General features: G+C 37.8%; 1 protein-coding gene across 1 annotated transcript in view; it reads right to left on the minus strand.

The window, feature by feature from the left end:
• Nucleotides 1-20,033, minus strand: part of LOC150089906 (uncharacterized) — a 550,032-nt gene that overhangs the window by 339,656 nt on the left and 190,343 nt on the right. The window contains exon 7 of the mRNA XM_090389700.1: nt 5,559-5,896. Within this exon, the coding sequence (XP_090245826.1) occupies nt 5,559-5,896 (338 nt within the window). The remainder of the gene's footprint in view (nt 1-5,558; nt 5,897-20,033) is intronic.

Below are 20,033 nucleotides of genomic sequence, written 5' to 3' on the forward strand. Positions count from 1 at the left end.
AACCTCCTTGCAACAACACGTACTATATTGTCTGTTTTTGAATGGCGCGAAGAACTCACAATCACATACCTAGATATTGAAGTTGCCTTTCATGCCATTAATGTGCCAGTACTCCTTTGCTTGCTTGAAGCCCACAATCTAACCCAAGTGAATATCCGCTAGTATCCATGACAGGGTCTTACAGGTTGATGCCCATGGACAATCACATAAGAAGGCAATATCTGCTGGTGTTCTGCAAGGAGGAGTCCTATCTATCTTGTTGTTTACAGCCATCATCACGTACCTTGTCCATAACGATGAGAAAATCATCATATATGCAGATGACATAAAAATTCTAAAGCTTATTGCTTCCAACAATAACCTTTAGGCTACAGCATGTATTAATAATAGTCTCATCAATAATGCCTCTTACCTCAGTATGGACTCCCAATCAATCCACAAAAAAACAAAACTAATAGTGTTTTCCCTCAAATCCACCCCTACAGTAATAGCCCTAACATTCAATGGAATTGTAATATCTGCTACTCCTACCCATGCAGATTTGGGAATTGTATTTGACCCAAAACTTCGCTTTTGTGCTCATGTAGACAAGCTCACACCCAGAGCAGCCTCTCTTCGATGGGCAGCTAAACAGCAATTAATCTATGTCAAAGATCCTTAAATAATTAGGAAATTCATTAGAACTATAATTTATTCTCCACTCCTTTATGCTGCTGAAGTGTAGCATCAGCAGCTATTACAATGAAGAAGCCAATCCTCACTGCAGAATTCTGGCTCCTTAAATGGGCTAACCAGAAAGCTTGCCTCCTACCAGAGGACAGAACTACATCCTTAGCTATTTCATTGGGGATGTGGCAACTACCTGAAATCATTGAAATTCAACAACTGGTAGCCACAGTTAAAATTATCATGGGTCAAATCTCAACACCTGCATTTGGGATTCGTGTCACTGGCAAATACCCGAGCCAGAACTTCGATCAACCCCTATGTTTGTTTGAAGCATCGGAGACTTCATATCTCAGATTGATGCCCATGAATCAATCTGAGATATGAAGTCTCAGATTGATCTTATAAATCAAATGCTATTGAAAGCAGCACCTTGATGCCAACTTGAATAAGTTTTGCACTAATAAAACCTATAGGAAACAGGTCTTAGCAGCTTGCTCAAATCCCAGACGCCAATAAGAACAAGCTAGTGCTCCTGTCCACACTATCTCCCAAGCTCTCCTGTGTGACGACAAAATTCATTGCTGCGTGTGGGGGCTAAGTACACATACCCATGCTTTTGCAAACAAGAGTGCATAAATGAATATCCACAGAGAAAGTATGAATGTCATTCATGTATATTATATATACTGTAAATATAATCTTATATAGTGTAGCATTGTAATTGCAGTTAATACTTGCATCATGTGAGGTATCATGACAGCATGTTATATGTTTTTAATTTTTACCTTTAAGTCACTGTATACATAATCAAATTATTTAATTCTGATGTGAGCCCCTAGCCTTTAGCAGTGATGGGACAATTGCAACTTTAATTACATTTATCTACATTGTACTCATCTAGTTGCAATAAAGATTCTCTCTCTCTCTCTCTCTCTCTCACACACACAATAACTGACACTAATTCTGGCCTTTACAGAGTTTGTACTGCAACACAGAGTATACTACACAGAGGTGGGGGCCCCCCCAGGGCCACAAGACAATAAACACTATTCACTATATCCTTTTTGTATACATTGTATTCCCCATATTCAAATTCTGCATACATTATATCTGAGTGACATCGTGTCTCTGATATACCCACAATGTCTGCATTTGATGACTTTACCAGCACATCAAATTCATTTACTATGCTCCTAGCATTGGTGTACATGCAAGTATACTTGAACCTGTTTTTACTCTTAGTTATCCTAATGCAGCCCATGTATTTACTTGTTCTATGATGACTCACACCAGGTGTTGAAATCTTCAACACCTTGCTTTCCAGGCTGTTGCACGTTCCAACAGAAGCAGTGCAAGAATCACTGTCACCTCTGCCTGTGACTATCATTAGTCTAATAGTCAATGTACCAACCTCACAAGCTAGCAGTTTTCGCAAACTACTTAATGCTGCCTCGATAGCATCATCAAATTTCTTGCACACTTTCTATTTAAGTGTTTTTCAACCCTATAGAAGCAGACTCTCCTGTTAACAAGCACAGACCATGCTAAGAAACTTCTACCCCACAACCTTGCACCATCTCCCCACGGCCAAATTGATGGATAAGGCTCTCATCATATGCTCCCTCCTATCATGTCTGGGCAGAATTGCAGACACTTGCAAATTTAACCCTAACCTACCACTTTTTTCCAACATTGTCCTGTACTTGTTAAATAAGTCTGCAGCTCTTCTACTCTTAATGTCATTAGTGCCAACATGTGCCATGATTATGAGATGTCTCTAGCTACGAATGCCAAGAAAAGCATCAGACATCTTTACTTATATTAACAGTAGAAGGAAGGGGTTGAATCACATTGGTCCACTTGATGTTGATAGTTTAACTGTTGATGATCCTGCTGACAAACTGAATAGGTAATTTGCATCTGCATTCACGCATGAGTTCTTTAAGGAGCAGAATGCCAGTAGTTCTTCAAAAATCTAACAGGGGAGCTAAAAGATTTTGTGATGAGAGGAAGTGGAAGAGAAATTGTTGAAGTTTAATATAAAAAAAAAGGTGCCTGAGGTGGATGGAATCTATCCAATGGTATTAAGGGAGGCAGCAAAGGATGAAAGCCTACCCTTAGCCATAATTATGAGAGCATCTTTGGGTTCAGGGGATGTGCCTTGCTATGCACTGGAGATGTGTAAATGTATCCGTAATTCATAAAGGGGGGGGGGATCAAGAGGTGAAAAATAATGGAGTCTCTGTTTAAAGAAGTAATGCAGTACCATCTAGACAGAAATGCAATTATACTTCAGTTACAGCATGGAATTGTTAAGGGGCAGTCTTGTCTGACTGCCTGCAGTGATGCAGTAACAAAGAAACTGGATGTACAAAATAATTTTGATATCATATACTTGGATTTCAGAAAAGCTTTTGATACTGATAAACGTAAAAGACTGCTGTACAAATTGGAGAAGTAGCATTAAGGGCAAGTTTCTACTCTGGATAAAGGGATGGTTGATAGTTGAGTGGGAGAAAACAGAGGGTGGTTATTAATGGACAAATGGAACTCTACTGAATCCTATGGGACTCTACTAATGTTATTAGTAGTGTTCCATAGGATTCAGTGCTATGCTTATTGTTGTTTTTTATATATATTAATGATATTAATGAAGGTATATCAGGCTTAATGTGAGGTTTGCAGATGATACAAAGGTTAGCAGGGTGGTTAATGATAGTAATAAGGATAAACTATTGCAATATGATCTAAAAAATTTAGGAAGATGAGCCGAGAAATGTCAGTTGAAGTTTAACTTTGACAAATGCATAGGTAGCAGTAATCCTAAATTAACGTACCAACTATGTGGTATTACACTAAGGGTAGAGGGAAATGAAAAAGAACTGTGGTTAATTGTGTAGTCAGATATTATGTGATAATTTGAAGTAATACATATCTTTGCTCCATGAGTTACTATACTAAAAATATCTGGTCAGATGTTCAGATTTATTCTGAACCTACACTACTACAGTTGCCGTAATCTCATCGCCTTATGAAGTGGGTGGGTTTTGTAATAGTAATAGTTCTCTGTAGTTTTTTAATCTGTTTTGCTACCTTTTTTTAAACAATGGGAATATTATGATTTTTTATAACGTTCACATTGTATAAAAAAGAGATCATTAACCTGGTATTGCCTTCTCTTCTCCAGATTAGCGTAATAAGGTTGTGCATTTCTGGCACTTTTCTTCTCCCTCTGAATAATTTGATGTAATAACGTTGTGTATTTCTGGCACTTTTCTTCTCTCTCTCTCTCTTTCTGAATAATTTGGTATGCATTGAATAATTCCCTAGAACTGTATTATTTTTTAATGTGAGCATACTCATCTTCCTAGTGTTTCCTATTTGGATGTAGGTAGGTTGTACCCTTTATGATTAAGGTTTTCCTGGATTGGTATTAATTTTCCCATTCATTAATTTCCATATACAGTTACCTTACATTCCTTTCTTTGTTTCTCCTTAAAGACTTGGTTTCTCTGAAGCAACTACTATATACTTCTAGTTCTTACGGGCTAAATCCTGTTTGCCATTCTGTCTTCTTTCTGATTTATTTTTCCAATTAGCTCTACATTCCTTGTCAAACCATTCTTAACTTAAAGAATTAATACAATACACGTACGCTGGATACATAAAAAAAATGCATTAACATTTCAAGAATCTTAATGCAAATTTCCATTGTTAGAATGACTGAATGGAGTTAGAGGGTTTCACCTGCTGTAAAAGATATTGTAAGTTATATCATCAGTCCTCCAATCAACCACATGACTGAAGTTGCTAGAACGAAACATGACTTTGACATGTTCTTTTGACATGTTCTTTATTTGCACTTACTTTTTTTGCTTACCTTTTTTTTCATACTAACAAAGCTACAAGTTTTGCAATACATTAATAATTATTTTTCATATTATTTTTAAATATATCCAGTTATGAGAAGGAAATTATTGTAAACAATTTAAATTATCAGCTGTACACCTGCATTTGATCTTTCACTACAGACTGTCTCTAATGATCCCTTTCTTATTGTCTGGTAGTTTCTTTTTTTTTTTTTTTCAAAAAGTCATTAGCCACCTAATGTAATGTGTCATTATTGTTATTTGTGGCCTTTTTGATGATAGTGAAGTTTTTTGAATCATATCACAATGGGTTGATATTATATTAAATAATATGGATGAAATTTGATGTCCTTTGCTTCATAAGTGGAATCGCAATTTTATTATATCTGCATAATACTTCAGTCTGTTACAGTTATATATAAACTATATCCATTTCTTTGAGTGAAAGAAAGAAAATAATTAAAAGAAAAATTCAAATCCAAAATTCAAAATTTTGGATAACTGGTATTTGAATAACTGGAATTATACTGTGAGGACCTATAAAAGCATAACATATAAAGGTTATATAAAATAATGTGACAATTTGCACTTATGTGAGAAATAAAATTGGATATCACCTTTGAATTCAGTATACATAATTACTATAAAACAGCTACAAATGTAAAAAGAACAAAGCTGACGCACAGTATTAGTTGGTTCCAGCCTTAGAATCACTAATTCATAAATGCCATTTTAAAGTATGTGTGTTTTTATAAAACTTACTCTTAAACAACATATCCTACTTTTATTATTAAATCTCTCTCTCTCTCTCTCTCTCTCTCTCTCTCTCTCTCTCTCTCTCACCACTAATATATTAGTGGAAATTTAACAAAACAAAATTTCACCTGTTCATATATTTTTTAAGCCTTTTTTTTGTATAATTTAGCTCTTAGATTACAAAACTACTTCTATCTAAAAATATAAAATAAGAAGCCAGAACAATAATAGTATCATTTACATTACATGAAAATAAATCCTTACCTGTATGTGCAACTTGATTTGATATTTGATTATGTCCAGGTTTAGCATGACCATCCATACTTAGATGAGAATGTGGATGTCTTACAGTATTCCACTGTCCATAGGGAGGCAAAGGTGCAGCAAGATTATTCCATGAACCTGATAAGCACTGCGGGCAATTTAGATGAATCATTGAGTGAGAAAATGGATGATATGGAGGAGAGTGGAGGTATGCATGGGGGTGAGGAAAGCGATAATGGACTCTTTCAGTCTGAGGAGAGGTAGACAGCGAGGGTAAATCTGTGTAACTTCTACTGCATTGCACTGTAGGTGATTGTACCTGATATGGTGAGTCTAATCTAAATTTTAAAAATAAATGTTTTAAAATATAGTAAAATATCAAGTAAAAAGAGATTTTGATACTATGTGCTATCATATGTACTTTTATCAAAAAGAACCATTTGAATTCACCACAAAATCTGGGACCAAAATATTTTAAGACATAAATTTTCTTTTCATGTTTCTCTTTTTTTTAATACTTTCCTTTTATCTTACCAATGAAGTACACACAAAAATATTGTTCATTTTTACAATGTGTTCAAATTTTTTTTTTACTTTCTTCTTATTTCTCCAAGGTTTTAACTTGAATAATTGTTAACAATGATTATTATTAGTAGTAGTGGTGGTGGTAGATGATGCAAGAAAGCAAGCTTACAAAGCATCAGCCAAAATAAAAATTTAAAAAAAAACCATCCCACATCACCTGTCCATTACCTCCAATAATTTGCCTAGTTCTTCCCTGAACTTATTCAAATAATAATAATAAATTACCCACTTCGAAAATCTTGTCCTTGAGTGGTATGATGTTTAAATAAAAGCAGTTGTTAGCATTAGCATTAATAGAGGTATATGATGCAAGAAAGCAAGCTTATACAGCATCAGCAAAAAAGAAAAAAAAAAAAAACACTTCCCATTTCACCCATCCAAAAGTTTGTCTAGTTCTGCCATGAATTTATTTAACCTGTCTACTTCCACAACAACAGATGGAAGTTTGTTCCAGCAATCAACTACCCAATGGCTAAAGGCAAATTTCTGCACATTTATTCTACAACTGCCTTTCCTCAACTTGCATTAATGCCCCCCCCCTCAGGTGTGCAATCTGAGCAAGTGGAAGCATCCCATCAGCATTGAGTTTGCTTAAACCATTCAAGGCCTTATACACATCGATCAGATCACCTTGCAGATGCCTAGCCATATTTTAGTATTAAAATCAGCTCACACCAACCATAAGAATAAGTATTTACTGTAACTAAAATATTTATTTACATATTAAAATAAAATAAATATTTACAAAAACTGCTATTATATTAAATATACATGTAAAAACATTAAAACTGTGATAAAATCCTTGAGATAAAATACACTAAAATAAACCGGATTAAAAGCGATAAAAACGATAAGAATCTCTGGAGCTTTCGGAAGCTTGCGCTCCCTTCCTCAGCAGTAACAAAACTTCCTGCAGCACGTCCATATATATAACAGGCTCACGGTACCTATACACGTGGTGCAGTCGGCGCATGGTCTGAACTGGAAGCGGAAATAGCTCGGGAACGTGTTAAGCAAAACCGTTCATCCGTACTAAGGATAATAGTTTCAAACAGAGGATGCATACGCATACCTCTGCTGTCCCTATTAATAATATTGTGGTCGGATGAACAGATTCGTAGGCTCTCGAGCCATTTACGGTTCCAGAACCCATGCGCTCGATCCATGATAACCGCATCCTCTGGGGAAATTTGATGCTGCTTTGGTGCTGCAAGAAGTTTTGTTACTGCTGAGGAAGGGAGCGCAAGCTTCCGAAAGCTCCAGAGATTCTTATCGTTTTTATCGCTTTTAATCCGGTTTATTTTAGTGTATTTTATCTCAAGGATTTTATCACAGTTTTAATGTTTTTACACGTATATTTAATATAATAGCAGTTTTTGTAAATATTTATTTTATTTTAATATGTAAATAAATATTTTAGTTACAGTAAATACTTATTCTTATGGTTGGTGTGAGCTGATTTAATACTAAAATATGAATTTTCCCAACCTCAGAGGCCTTTTTCAGGATATAGATGCCTAGCCTCCAGATGCTGCAATTTGTAAAACTTAGGTCTTTCTTGGTAAGAGCAACCCTTTGTTCCACTCACCAATTTGCTGCCCTTCTCTGTACTCGTTCCAGCAGCTCTACATCCTTCCTAAAATGAGGCCTCAAGACCTGTATACAGTACTCAAGGTGTCACCTGACTATTGCCTTATACAAGGGAAAAATCACCTCCTTATCCCTACTAGAAAAATTCCTGTATATCATTGACAAGGAACCATAAACTACTCTTGCAGACTGTGTGAACTGCTCAGAAAACTTCACATCTGACTGCATAATTGCTCCCAGGTCTTTTTCATTCTGATCTACGCTGAGTTTAGTTCCACACAGTTGATATGTTACTCTGGGGTTACTGCTACCCACATGCAGTATTTTACATTTGTCAATGTTGAACTTCAGTTGCCACCTCTCAGCTCATTTTCTCAATTTCTCTAGATCCTGTTGCAGTAGCATACTCTCATTAGTGTCATAAACAATCCTGCCAACCTTCATATCGTGTGCAAACTTGGGCATTAAGCCTGATATACCTTCATCAATATCATTAATAAACACAGAAAACAACAATGGGTCAAACACAGAAAACAACAATGGGTCCAACACTGAACCTGTGGGACTTCACTAATAACATTAGTCCATGAAGAGCAGTGTCCATTGATTACCACTCTCTGTCTTCTCCCAATCAATCATCCCTTTATCCAGAGCAGCAACCTGACTTGCCCTTAATGCTATACTGCTCTAATTTGCATAATAGTCTTCCATGTGCAACAGCATCAAAAGCTTTCCTGAAATCCAAGTATATGATATCAAAATTATTTTTTGCATCCAGTTCCTTTGTGAGCACATAATAGTATCCAATCTAATTGATCAGACAAGACATCCCACCCAACCATCCCTTTATCCATAGCAGCAATTTGTCCTTAATGCCATACTTCTTTGAAGATAACAAAGCACTCAAAACCTACTTTGGTATTATTATGTTTATTTACAAATTGGAAATAGGTACATAATGGTGTCCAAATGTTTCATGGTATTTTCTTACCACTTCATCAGTGACAGCTGTATTTATATCACCATCACAAAAGATCACTTCATTCACAACTATTTCTACCCATTTCCACAACAACAGATGGAAGCTTGTTCCAACAATCAAGCACCCAGCTAAAAACAAACCTCTACACATCTAGCCTGCAACCATCTCCTTCCTCAATTTGAATTCATTTTCCCTCATAAATATAGTCTGAGCAAGATGAAGAATGCCATCAGCACTGAGTTTGCCCAATCCATTTAAAGCCACTTCTTGTCAGCCAGTCCGGGGGAGCAGTAGTCATTACTTTTATAATCCTTACGCTAGGTAATGAGTTGGACTGAGCATAGGGGGACAATTGGACCTATGACTGGGGTCCAATTGATCTCATGGGGACTAGTTGTTTGTTTCACTCATAATGAAATTTAGGATGAATCAGCTTTCTATCAGGGATGGATCTTCCCTTTGCAAAGACAGATTCTAAGATGCATTGTGTTTTGATACCCTAACCCATTCAAGGTGAGAATTTTATGTTTGGACATTAGTGCCCACAATAACCCAAATATTTTTAATATTCTAAAAAGTATTCCTTTCCTTTATCTAACTTTATGTTTGTTATTATCCTGGATTGATTTAGCTTCTATATCTGAAATCTTACTTAGTGTTCTTATTAATAAATCATTCTTAAGTAGATAAGTAAACAGAAGGAAAATAGGTAAAAATAAACATAACAAGTTTAATAAGCAAAAGAGAGTACATGTATGACATGGACAATGGTTTATACACAACAAGGTATCAGTCTTAACAACAACATGGAAAATTATCAACTCATCGACAACAACTAGTTCCTGTGGTACCAGTGTATTCTGCCTGGGGGATTGCCGCTGTGTTGCCTGATGATCAAGTGCCAGCTATGGCATTGATATGGGCAGCTGAGAGCTTGATAGACCCCCATTTTAAATCCTTTGAGGGCATCCACCGTGTTCTTCAAACTCTCAAAAATGGCCCATAACAATGCTAAGTTGCCACATAACTTCCTCACATGGAGCACAAACAAAAACATCCTCCTTGGCAATATCATGTCCCATTCTTGATAGCTCCACAAACATCAAACAAGCAGTATGTTTCAAAAGGTTGTAATTCAGAGGACAACCAGTCTCTCCCCCCCCAATTCTCCCTCAAGCCACAGCACTCCCACTACCTCGAGCTTTTTGCTTTGCTGCTCTGGTCTGAGGCAAGATTTCGATTTAATTTCAATACAATTAAAAATACTACTCTAAACTTATATCCCAATGCAGTAATAACACTGTATATATATATATATATATATATACATACATACCAATGAGGCAAAACATTATGACCACCTACCTAATATGATGTTGGTCCTCCACGTGCTTCCAAAACAGCTCATACCCGGTGAGGCATGGATGCTACAAGATTTCTAAATATGTCTTGTGGTATCTGGTACTAACACATAACCAGCAGATCCTTTAACACCTGTAATGTCCATGGCTGAGATTCCGCAGATCGGAGTTGCTGTTCCAACATAAACCACAGAATGGGATTGACGTCTGGAGAATTTGGAGGCCAGGGCGATACCTGGAAGTCTCTTGTTCCATGAACCGGTCTTGAACTATCCGGGCGGTGTGGCATGGCGCATTATCCTGCTGAAAGACGGCACCGCCAGAGGGGAAGACCGTTGCCATGAAAGGATGTACCTGGTCAGCAATGATGTTTAGGTAGGTGGTAGACATCAGAGTGCCCGGCACATAGATGACTGGGGTATTCCAGCAGAACATAGCCCAAAGCATGACACTGCTGCCACCGGCTTGTTTTTGTCCCACAGTGCATCCAGGCACCATCACTTCACCAGGTAAATGGGGCACACGTACCCAGCCATCCACATGGTGCAACAGGAAACATGATTCATCGGACCAGATAACCTTCTTCCAATCACTCAAGGTCCAGTTTTGATGCTTGCATGCCCATTGTAGGCGCTGTCGCCGATGAACCATTGTTAGCATGGGCACTCCGAGCAGCCTGCGGCTATGCAGCTCCATTTTCAGCAGGGTTCGATGTACTGTGTGTTGTGACACATTACTCCTGTCATCAGCATTCCAATTACCGGCTAGTTGTGCCACAGTTGCCCTTCTGTTGCCACGTACCATCCAGGAGAGCCTTCACTCACCTCAAGCATCGATGAGCCATGGTTGTCCAACACTTCACTGGCAATTCATGGGTTTTCCCTCCTCAGACCACTTTCGGTAGGTACTAACCACGGTTGACCGTGAGCATCCCACCAGCCCTGCCCTTTCAAATATGCTCTGACATAGTCATTTGGCCATTGTCAAACTTGCTTAAGTCTGCTGCCTTTCCCATCTGAAGAACAAGAGTAACACTGACTAACGGAGCTCAGTATCAGGTGTTTTTTGTATGGTGTCCCGACCCATGCACATGCCATAGTTTGCCTGCAATTGCTCCAATTTAAATAATGACTTGCTGGTCATAATGTTTTGGCTCATCGGTGTATATATTTCAGTATCGAGCTTATGTGATATGTATTTCGTATATCCTACCAAGTTTATGTTATATGAATTTCATATCTCTTATCAAGTTTAAGTAATGTGTATTAAGCTATAACGTTACATTTGTAAATTCTAAGTAGTTATAACAGATAATAAATTTAACTATCTATTTCCAATGTAAGGATTCGAAGTCTCACTCGAGCTATTTGCAATACTATATGTATGCAAAATCACTGATTCTAAAAGCTCTGCGAATATTAATATTGTACATTATGGACTATGTGATAAAATTAAATTATTAAAACATATAAGTAGTGCTATAAATTATAGTTTATAATCCTCTACTGATACTGATTACACTGCTACAGAGAAACTTCCAGTATCTGCTATAACAATATGAAAACAATTGCAACAAAATTCGAATGCTCCTATCGATACAATGCTGGCAGAAGTCAACTGTGGTGTTTTCTGCAATTACAAAGTCCAAGTAAAGAATAAACATACCAAATCAATAAGAAAATAAAATAAATACTACACTACTAAATTTAAATTAACAGTTAGAGAAAAACAGTAATTTCAAATTTTTTCAATATAGCTGATAACATTATAACGTTATATGTATATCTCAAACTTGATAGCGCAATACATGAGCTAGATGAAAAATGGGATGCTAGCAGGTCAGCTTTATCCTTGGCTGAAGTGACAACAGAACTATCTGGTTTGGACAGAGGTGGGAGCAAAGATGGGCAAAAGTTGTGGCCAATAGCTTTGGCAAGAGACCAGAATGCTCGGCTACCATTAGGGCAAGAAGCAAGTTTTCTACTCTTAGCCTGTTCAAACTCTAGTTTGGACTGATTAATAACTGCTTTACAATTGTTGCAAGCTTTGGTGTAGGCAGAAAATGAATCTGAAGATTTGGAAACAAGGCAATTACGATATGCAACATTCTTCTCTTGGACAGCCTTAGCACATTTATTGGAAAACAAAGGTTTAGATAAAGGACGAGATTTTAAAGTGGAGTGTGCGATAAAGGATTCCATTCCTGCAAGAATAATTTCACTGACACGATCTGAGCAAACGTTGACATCAGAAGTTTTGAAACAGTAATCTGACCAAGGAAAAGAAGAAAAGAAGTCTCGCAGGTCATCCCATTTTGCATTCTTGTAATGCCAAACAACACGAGGTTGGGAATAGCCATGAGATAAAGGTTCCATTGGAGAAGAGACAATCACCAAGTTGTGATCTGAAGTGCCTAAAGGACCTCTCACATCGACCGTGTACTTAGAAGGGTTGTTTGTGAGAAAAAGATCAAGCGTATTGGCTGTATGATTAGGATTGTCCGGTATTCTTGTAGGTAAATGAACAATCTGTGCTAGGTCATTAGTAATTGCAAAAGCCTCAGCATCTCGACCTGCTGGGTTGGTGTGACTAGAAAAGGGAAGCCAGCTGGAGTTGTGAACATTAAAATCACCAAGGAAAATTACCTCACTGTTAGGAAAGTTGGACTGGAGAAAGTCAAGTTGCAACAAGAGGAAGTCAAAGAGCTCCAAGTGATTAGTGGAGTTGGGAGAACGGTAGAGACAACAGATGAATTTGACACAATGAGGTAGAGAGATTTTAAGCCAGAGAAGATCAAAGAGAGGAGATTCCAAATTGCCAAATCTCTGACAGGGAATATCAGAATGGACATATGCACAAGTACCACCTTTGAGGCGAAAGGAATCATACAGCGAATAATTTGGGCATCTGAGATGAGCAGTAGTTGAATCAACCGATAACTGAGATTCTGTCAGAAAAAGTACATGGGGTTTGGCAGACTGCAAATGAGATTAGAATTGAGACCACGTATATTTGTGAAATGAATTAGGAAGTCCTTGGGAGGTTTGGATCTTTTCGCAGATAAGCTTGCTCTATTAGTTTCACAATTCATGGTGTATTCAATAGTAAGAAAAAGTGCGTGGGACATGCTGTATGAAGTAATGAAATTTTTGGATATGGCATACATGTGGTAAGAATATACCCAGATCCTTGACATAACGTGGTCTCGACAATGCTCCCCGCATACACACTACTCGGACTCCCTCCAGTCACTGTCTGGCAGAGTAGATAGCAAGATTATACACTAGCTGATCCGGAAGCCTCCTAGAGAGTTACCAATAGGTTCGGTCCAGTGTACTAACTAGCGGCCGGCCTGCGAACACTGTTTTAGAGCTGTACCCTCGAAATGTAAGGAATATTGGATCTCGCCACGACGTTCATCATAACTTCAAAAGTCATCAATCAAATTGCTTGATGGAAGAGATAGGGAAGGGTTGACCGGAACTTAGCTCTAGAGACTAAACATGGGTTCCACCACTTCAAGCCTCCAATAAGCAAAGTGGTGGTATTTCACCGGTTGATGAGAGTCATCTACCACCGAGAACAGAGGATGCAGCACTAGGCAAGAGAGGCGAAGTAGTGAGATACCAGTTTCTAGTAGCTCCGGGAATAATAAGCGCTGGATACGATGTGATAGTGGGGATAGACCTGTTAAGGGAGGCTGGATGCATTATAGACCTGAGGAAAAATAAGTTATTGTTCGACCAAGGGGTCAGTTCACCGGTCTCAGGTATCTCGGGTATCACTAAGGAGATAGAGACATGCGTGGCTCAAGAAAGTAGGGAAGTAGGCAGGGTCCGGGAAAGACCTAATTGGCCTGCAGAATTAAGGAATCTGATAAGCGAATATGGGCATTTGTTTACCGAAAGGGTATCCGAGCTGGGCTCTACAAATTTCACCGAGCACGAGGTTCATATAACCCAGGACAACCCCATCTTCACCTCGCAGTACCGAATTCCCCAAGCCCAGATCCCAAAGCTAAGGGAAGAGATCTTCTCTGATGGAAAGGGCCGGAATTATAGAAAGGTCACAATCCTGCACATACCTTAAGAGTTCTTATCTGTTACCCCAACTGGACGTATTATCTAGATGTTCTGGGGGCAAAGACGTTTCACGTGCGCGGGTAGCTAATATCAGGGACGAGAGCCTAAAAAACTTCAAGGGTTGTGTTAGGGTTGTTAAATATACAAGAACAGTAAATCTTAATTGTTTATACAGTAACGTTAGAAGTGTCGTCAATAAAATGAGCGAATTCGAACTGCTGGTTAAAACAAGTAACGCGGACATAATAGGGCTTACAGAGACGTGGTGCCACCCGGAAATTGGGGATGATGAGTTTCAGTACGGCTTGTATAATGTATTTAGGAAGGATAGGTTAGATAGAAGGGGTGGTGGGGTAATGCTTCTTATCAGAAGCAGCCTGAGTGCGACGATAGCTTTCCCGGATTCAGACGTTTCACATGCTAGTATAGAGTCTGTATGGTGTGAGATAGTTGGAAACAAAGGTATAATGCGAGTAGGAGTAATCTACAGACCAGGTGATTGTGAAGATTATGACAAAAGCCTCTACATGCAAATGGAATGGGCAAGTAAGCGTCAATGCCTTATTATGGGTGATTTCAATTTGCCTCTAATTGATTGGAATAAATGGGAAGGAAACTCGACATGGGGAACAAAATTTTTAAATCAACTAGATGACTGTTATTTGTATCAACATGTCAGGGAAAGTACTAGAGAAAAGAATATCCTAGACCTCATCATCACCCATGAATCGGATGACATAACAGGACTGACAGTAGAGGAACCAGTAGCAGGAAGTGATCACGGAGTTCTACGGTGGATGATGACGAGAGAGGTAGCAGAAGTAAAAGGCAAAGGAATGGGTTTTAATTTCAGAAAAGGAAATTACGATGCCTTAAGGTACTACATGGCCTCTATTACCTGGGGAGATATCGCGCAGAGAATGAATACAATTGAACTGTGGTACGCTTTTAAAACATTAATCACAGATGCCTTGAATGCGTATATACCATTAAAAAAATACTCCACGAGGAGGGTTCCAAGCTGGATGACTAGTGAAGTTGCCGCATTACTTGAGCAGAAAAAGGTGGCATGGAAAGGTTACAGAACAATAAAAAGTACTGAAGCCTATAACAGCTACAAGGTGATGTGTAATAGAGCCACAGAAAAGGTTCGACAGGCAAAGGCAGTTTATGAGAAATCACTAGCAAACAGAGCAAAGAGGGGGGATAAAGAATTCTTCACATATATAAATGCCAAGAAGAGCAGGACAAACCAGATCGGACCTTTACGTAAGGGAAAGGGGATAGTATTAAATACACCAGATGCCGTTGCAGATGAACTCAACAGTTATTTTGCATCGATATTTACAAATGAAAAGCCTTTTGTGGCAAAGGGAAATTGTGGGAGCGAAGTTAAAAAATATGTAATTAATGATATTGAAATTTCGCAAGATTATTTAACGAAAAAACTCTCGAGCCTACAGACCAGTAAAGCTCCTGGAGTTGATGGAATATACCCTATAATCTTAAGAGAGGCGGCAAGCGAGTGCATTGAACCATTGAGGCTAATTATGCGAGCATCATTAGACTCTGGGGAGATTCCCTTGGATTGGAAAAGTGCAAATGTATCTCCCATACATAAGGGTGGCTCTAAAAGTGAAGTTGGAAATTATTGACCTGTCAGTCTGACTTCAGTAGTAGGGAAAATCATGGAGGCAATGATCAAGGGTGGAATTCAGGATCATTTGGATCGAATTGAAATTCTCAATGATACTCAGCATGGTTTTGTAAAGGGAAAATCATGTTTAACAAATCTGGTTCGCTATTTCGAAAGGGTCACTCACGAGCTGGATTTAGGGAATAATTTCGACATTGTTTATTTAGATTTCAGCAAAGCTTTTGACTCAGTCCCACATGAGCGGTTGCTTTATAAGCTGGAACAGGTTGGAATCACTGGGAAAATCCTTAGATGGATAGAAGGATGGCTTCAGGGCAGGAGGCAGAGGGTTGTGATAAATGGCTATTCCTCAGATTGGGTTGATGTAAGAAGTGGGGTTCCCCAAGGATCAGTATTAGGACCACTGTTGTTTTTAATTTTCATAAACGACATTGATGAAGGGATAGAGGGCGTGATGTCTAAATTTGCAGATGATGTTAAAATTGGGAGAGTAGTTAATGATCACTGTCAAGCTGAGCTTCTTCAGAGAGACCTAGATAGACTTCAGGAATGGTCAGAAAAATGGCAGCTGTGCTTTAATCCAACAAAGTGTAAGGTATTACACCTGGGAAACAGTAATCCCAAAAAAACGTATTCACTTGGTGGAGTTCAACTAAAGCCAGTACTGGAGGAAAGGGACTTGGGTGTTACGATACGGTCAGACATGAAATTCTCTGAGCATTGTAAACAGGTTGCAAGGAAGGCCCATGGTGTCCTATCGATGATCTATCGAACTTTTGCAAGTAGAGATAGGGATGTGATAATCCCATTATATAAGGCTTACGTTAGACCACACTTGGAATACTGTGTTCAAGTATGGAGACCGCACCTGAAGAAAGACATCGAGCTTCTTGAAAGGGTGCAAAGAAGGGTAACTCGCCTGGTGAGATCGGCAAAGGGGCGTCCTTATGAAGAAAGACTTCGAATATGTGGGTTGCAGAGTTTGGAAACTAGACACCTTAGAGGAGATTTGATTGAGGTGTTTAAGGCTCTGAGAGGCATCAGTAAAATGAATGAGGACAAAATTTTCAAGATTATAAATGATGCTAGAACTAGGGGACATAAATTCAAGTTACGGGGGGAAATGTTTAGATTGGACTGCAGGAAGTTCTATTTTAGCCAGCGAGTTATAAATTACTGGAATAAGTTGCCTTCATGGGTGGTAGAGGCCGACAGTTTGGGGAAATTCAAAGGTCATCTGGATAGTACTTTCGGGTAAGGGAAGCGCATAGGATGATAGGTTTAATTTCCTTTTTATTTATTTTTTATTTTATTTTTTTTATTTATTAATTATTATTATTTAGTTATTTATTTATTTTTTGTTTTTATCATTGTTTTGTTCGGATTTTTTTTTTTTTTTTTTTTTTTTTTTTGGCTGGTGCAGCATAAGCCATAGGCTTTCTTGCACCATGCGGCCGTTACTAATACTAATACTAATACTAATCCAAGTGGAATAGTCCAATGCTTGTCGTGAAAAAATCTGAAAGGGGGATTAGGATAGTGCTAGACCTTAGAAAAATTAACCAAGTCACTAAACCTATTGATTTCCCCATGCCAAATGTGTTGGAGATTCTGAGCAGTCTAAAGGGGGCAGTGTATTTCTCTAAACTGGATCTGAACTCAGGTTATTATCAGATACCACTCCACCCTGAGCACAAGAAATACTTTGCTTTTCAAACCCCTTTTGGAAAATATCAAATGGCCTTTGAGGCGAAATGTATGAGGCCACTACAAGTTTTCCCCGGTAAGAATTTTTGACAGTCTATCACAATATTGCTTTTCTTTTTCTCTCTGAATCTGTAGTTATCTGGCACCTCCGTAGCCAGGTGGGCAGGAGCAGTAGTGCATAGTACATGCTTCTTGATTAGACTGGGGTTCAAGCCCATGACCATTAAATACGGAGGATGCGGAAAGGTCAGGGAATGACCATAGCATATCCCCAGAGCAATATGGCCTTAGTTGCTAATGCTCCTAAAAAAAACCAAAATAACAAATAACTGTAGTATCTTCACCAGCATGCTTCCTTTTCACACTTTTCTCAAGTATTTTACTCATTTTTAGGGAATGAAACACAATTACAGTATAAAAAGGACAAAAATGAGGAGGCATGCTCAATACACAGAAACAAAGCTGCCCGCGTGTAGCAACTGAATAAACAAAGCAGAAAAGACAAAAGCACTATTATCACCTCCTCACACTAGCTCACATTTTACTAAAACACATTTCTGGAGGTCACTACCATAAAACAATAAAAAATTTCCAGTTGCCTTCCTGCTAGTGGAATCTGTTATAAATGGGTAGTAAACTTGATCTAATTGCATTTGCAATAATATCGATAGCTGCAATTGTGGGTTTTTATGTTATTATGGTGAAATGTGTTTCCCCTTCACTGAAATCTTCAATCGTAAGAAAAACATAAATACATTTTCAGAAACTTCTCTTCTTTCAGTTCAAGTGATTCCCGAGTTCAACTGCCATTTCTTGTAAACACAAAGGCGAATCGTGCACAAGCGAATTTGATTTCGTGTTATATATGACATCGTTCCCCTCTTTATAAATCATGTATGATCGAATTTGTGCAGTGTAAACATGTATTATACGAGGACTGACTGTACTATAACTGTATTTTAATTTTTTCTCAGGGTAAGTATTTTTTGTGTTACCACGTGCAACTTATTTCTTAGCATATGCTTATAGCTTCGATTCTTTATATGATTTCAATTTTTTAGCATTGCATATAAATATCACGAAATTTACCTCCTAATCCGTATTGTTAAAATACAATGAAGAAATTAAAATGGGAAATTAAAAAATATGAAAAAATTCCCCGAGGGGGAAAAAACTGCACTCTTTTCCACTTGGATTGTCATACATAAAAATTAACAATTATGAAACTAAGAATGAGAAGAACCAAGAGTCCTAATGTTGGGAGTTTTGCAGTTCCATCATCAGTTGGTTCATTTAATTGGGAAAGAAATGCTGAGTGTTATAAAGGTTAACTCTAGCTCCCATGGTGCATGGTTAGCATGCACGTTGGAAATTTTACATGTTTTAAGGATGTTATCCTGCGAGGTTCAGTTGGAAATTCATTCAATGGCTGAAGCTTCGTGTATTAATAATGGTTTTTAACTGGAATTCAGTTTTGTTAATATTATTGAAGAATCTGTTTGAGTGTTATAAATATGTGAATGTGAATGTTGACTGAGGGGCATGAAGGCTGGTTTGGTGATATAAGCTCTGTTATTTTAATGGATCAGTTTAATGGATCCAAATTTGGAGGTAATACAGTCAGTCCTCGTATAACACGTGTTTACATTACACGAATTCGATCATACACGATTTATAAATAGGGGAACGATAGCTTATATAACACAAACCGAATTCTCTTATGCACGATTTGCCTTTGTGTTTACAAGAAATGGCAGTCGAACGCAGAATCACCCCAACCGAACGCAACGTGATAGGAATGAAAAGAAGATTCTGAAAATGTATTTATGTTTTTTATATCAGTGAAGGGGAAACACATTTCACCATAATAAGGTAAAAACCCACACAATTCCAGCTATCGGTATTATCACAAATGCAATTAGATCGAGTTTACTACCAGTTTATAACAGATTCCACTAGCAGAAACGCAACTGGAAATTGTTTTCATGGTTTTATGGCAGAAATCCCTAGAATTCTGAGGACGAGGTTGCCGGTGCGGACGTGCCTTTCTGCTGCTCTTGAACAGAGAAGTTTTTTCTGATTTATTTTCTGCTTGATTAGTTTAAATTGACATAATAACTTATTTTTCTAGAGTAGCTTTATATTCCTATTACGGTACTTAAGTTTAAAGTAACTTAGATAGAGATTTTGTAGGTATTACTTAGTATCGGAAAGGGTATCAAATACACGTGTTTACCGTTCGTAAATATCCGCCATTGTTACGGAAAATTAATCAGTAAAATCTATTAATCTTGTCGAACTTCATTGGCAATTAAATTGTACTTTTAACTATACATATAACCACTTAGGTTACGTAACATAAATAATTAGTAAAAATAAATAATTAATACATAACTTGATACGGAAATTATATAAAGGGATTTCGTAGATAACACTCGTTACTGAAACATAAATATAGCGTTATAACTGTGTTTGGATACAAGTTTAGGATTTAATTTTGTACAGAAATTG

Source organism: Mastigoproctus giganteus, chromosome 2, assembly GCF_048544385.1.
Source record: "Mastigoproctus giganteus isolate SK-2022 chromosome 2, ASM4854438v1, whole genome shotgun sequence".
Classification (NCBI taxonomy): domain Eukaryota; kingdom Metazoa; phylum Arthropoda; class Arachnida; order Uropygi; family Thelyphonidae; genus Mastigoproctus; species Mastigoproctus giganteus.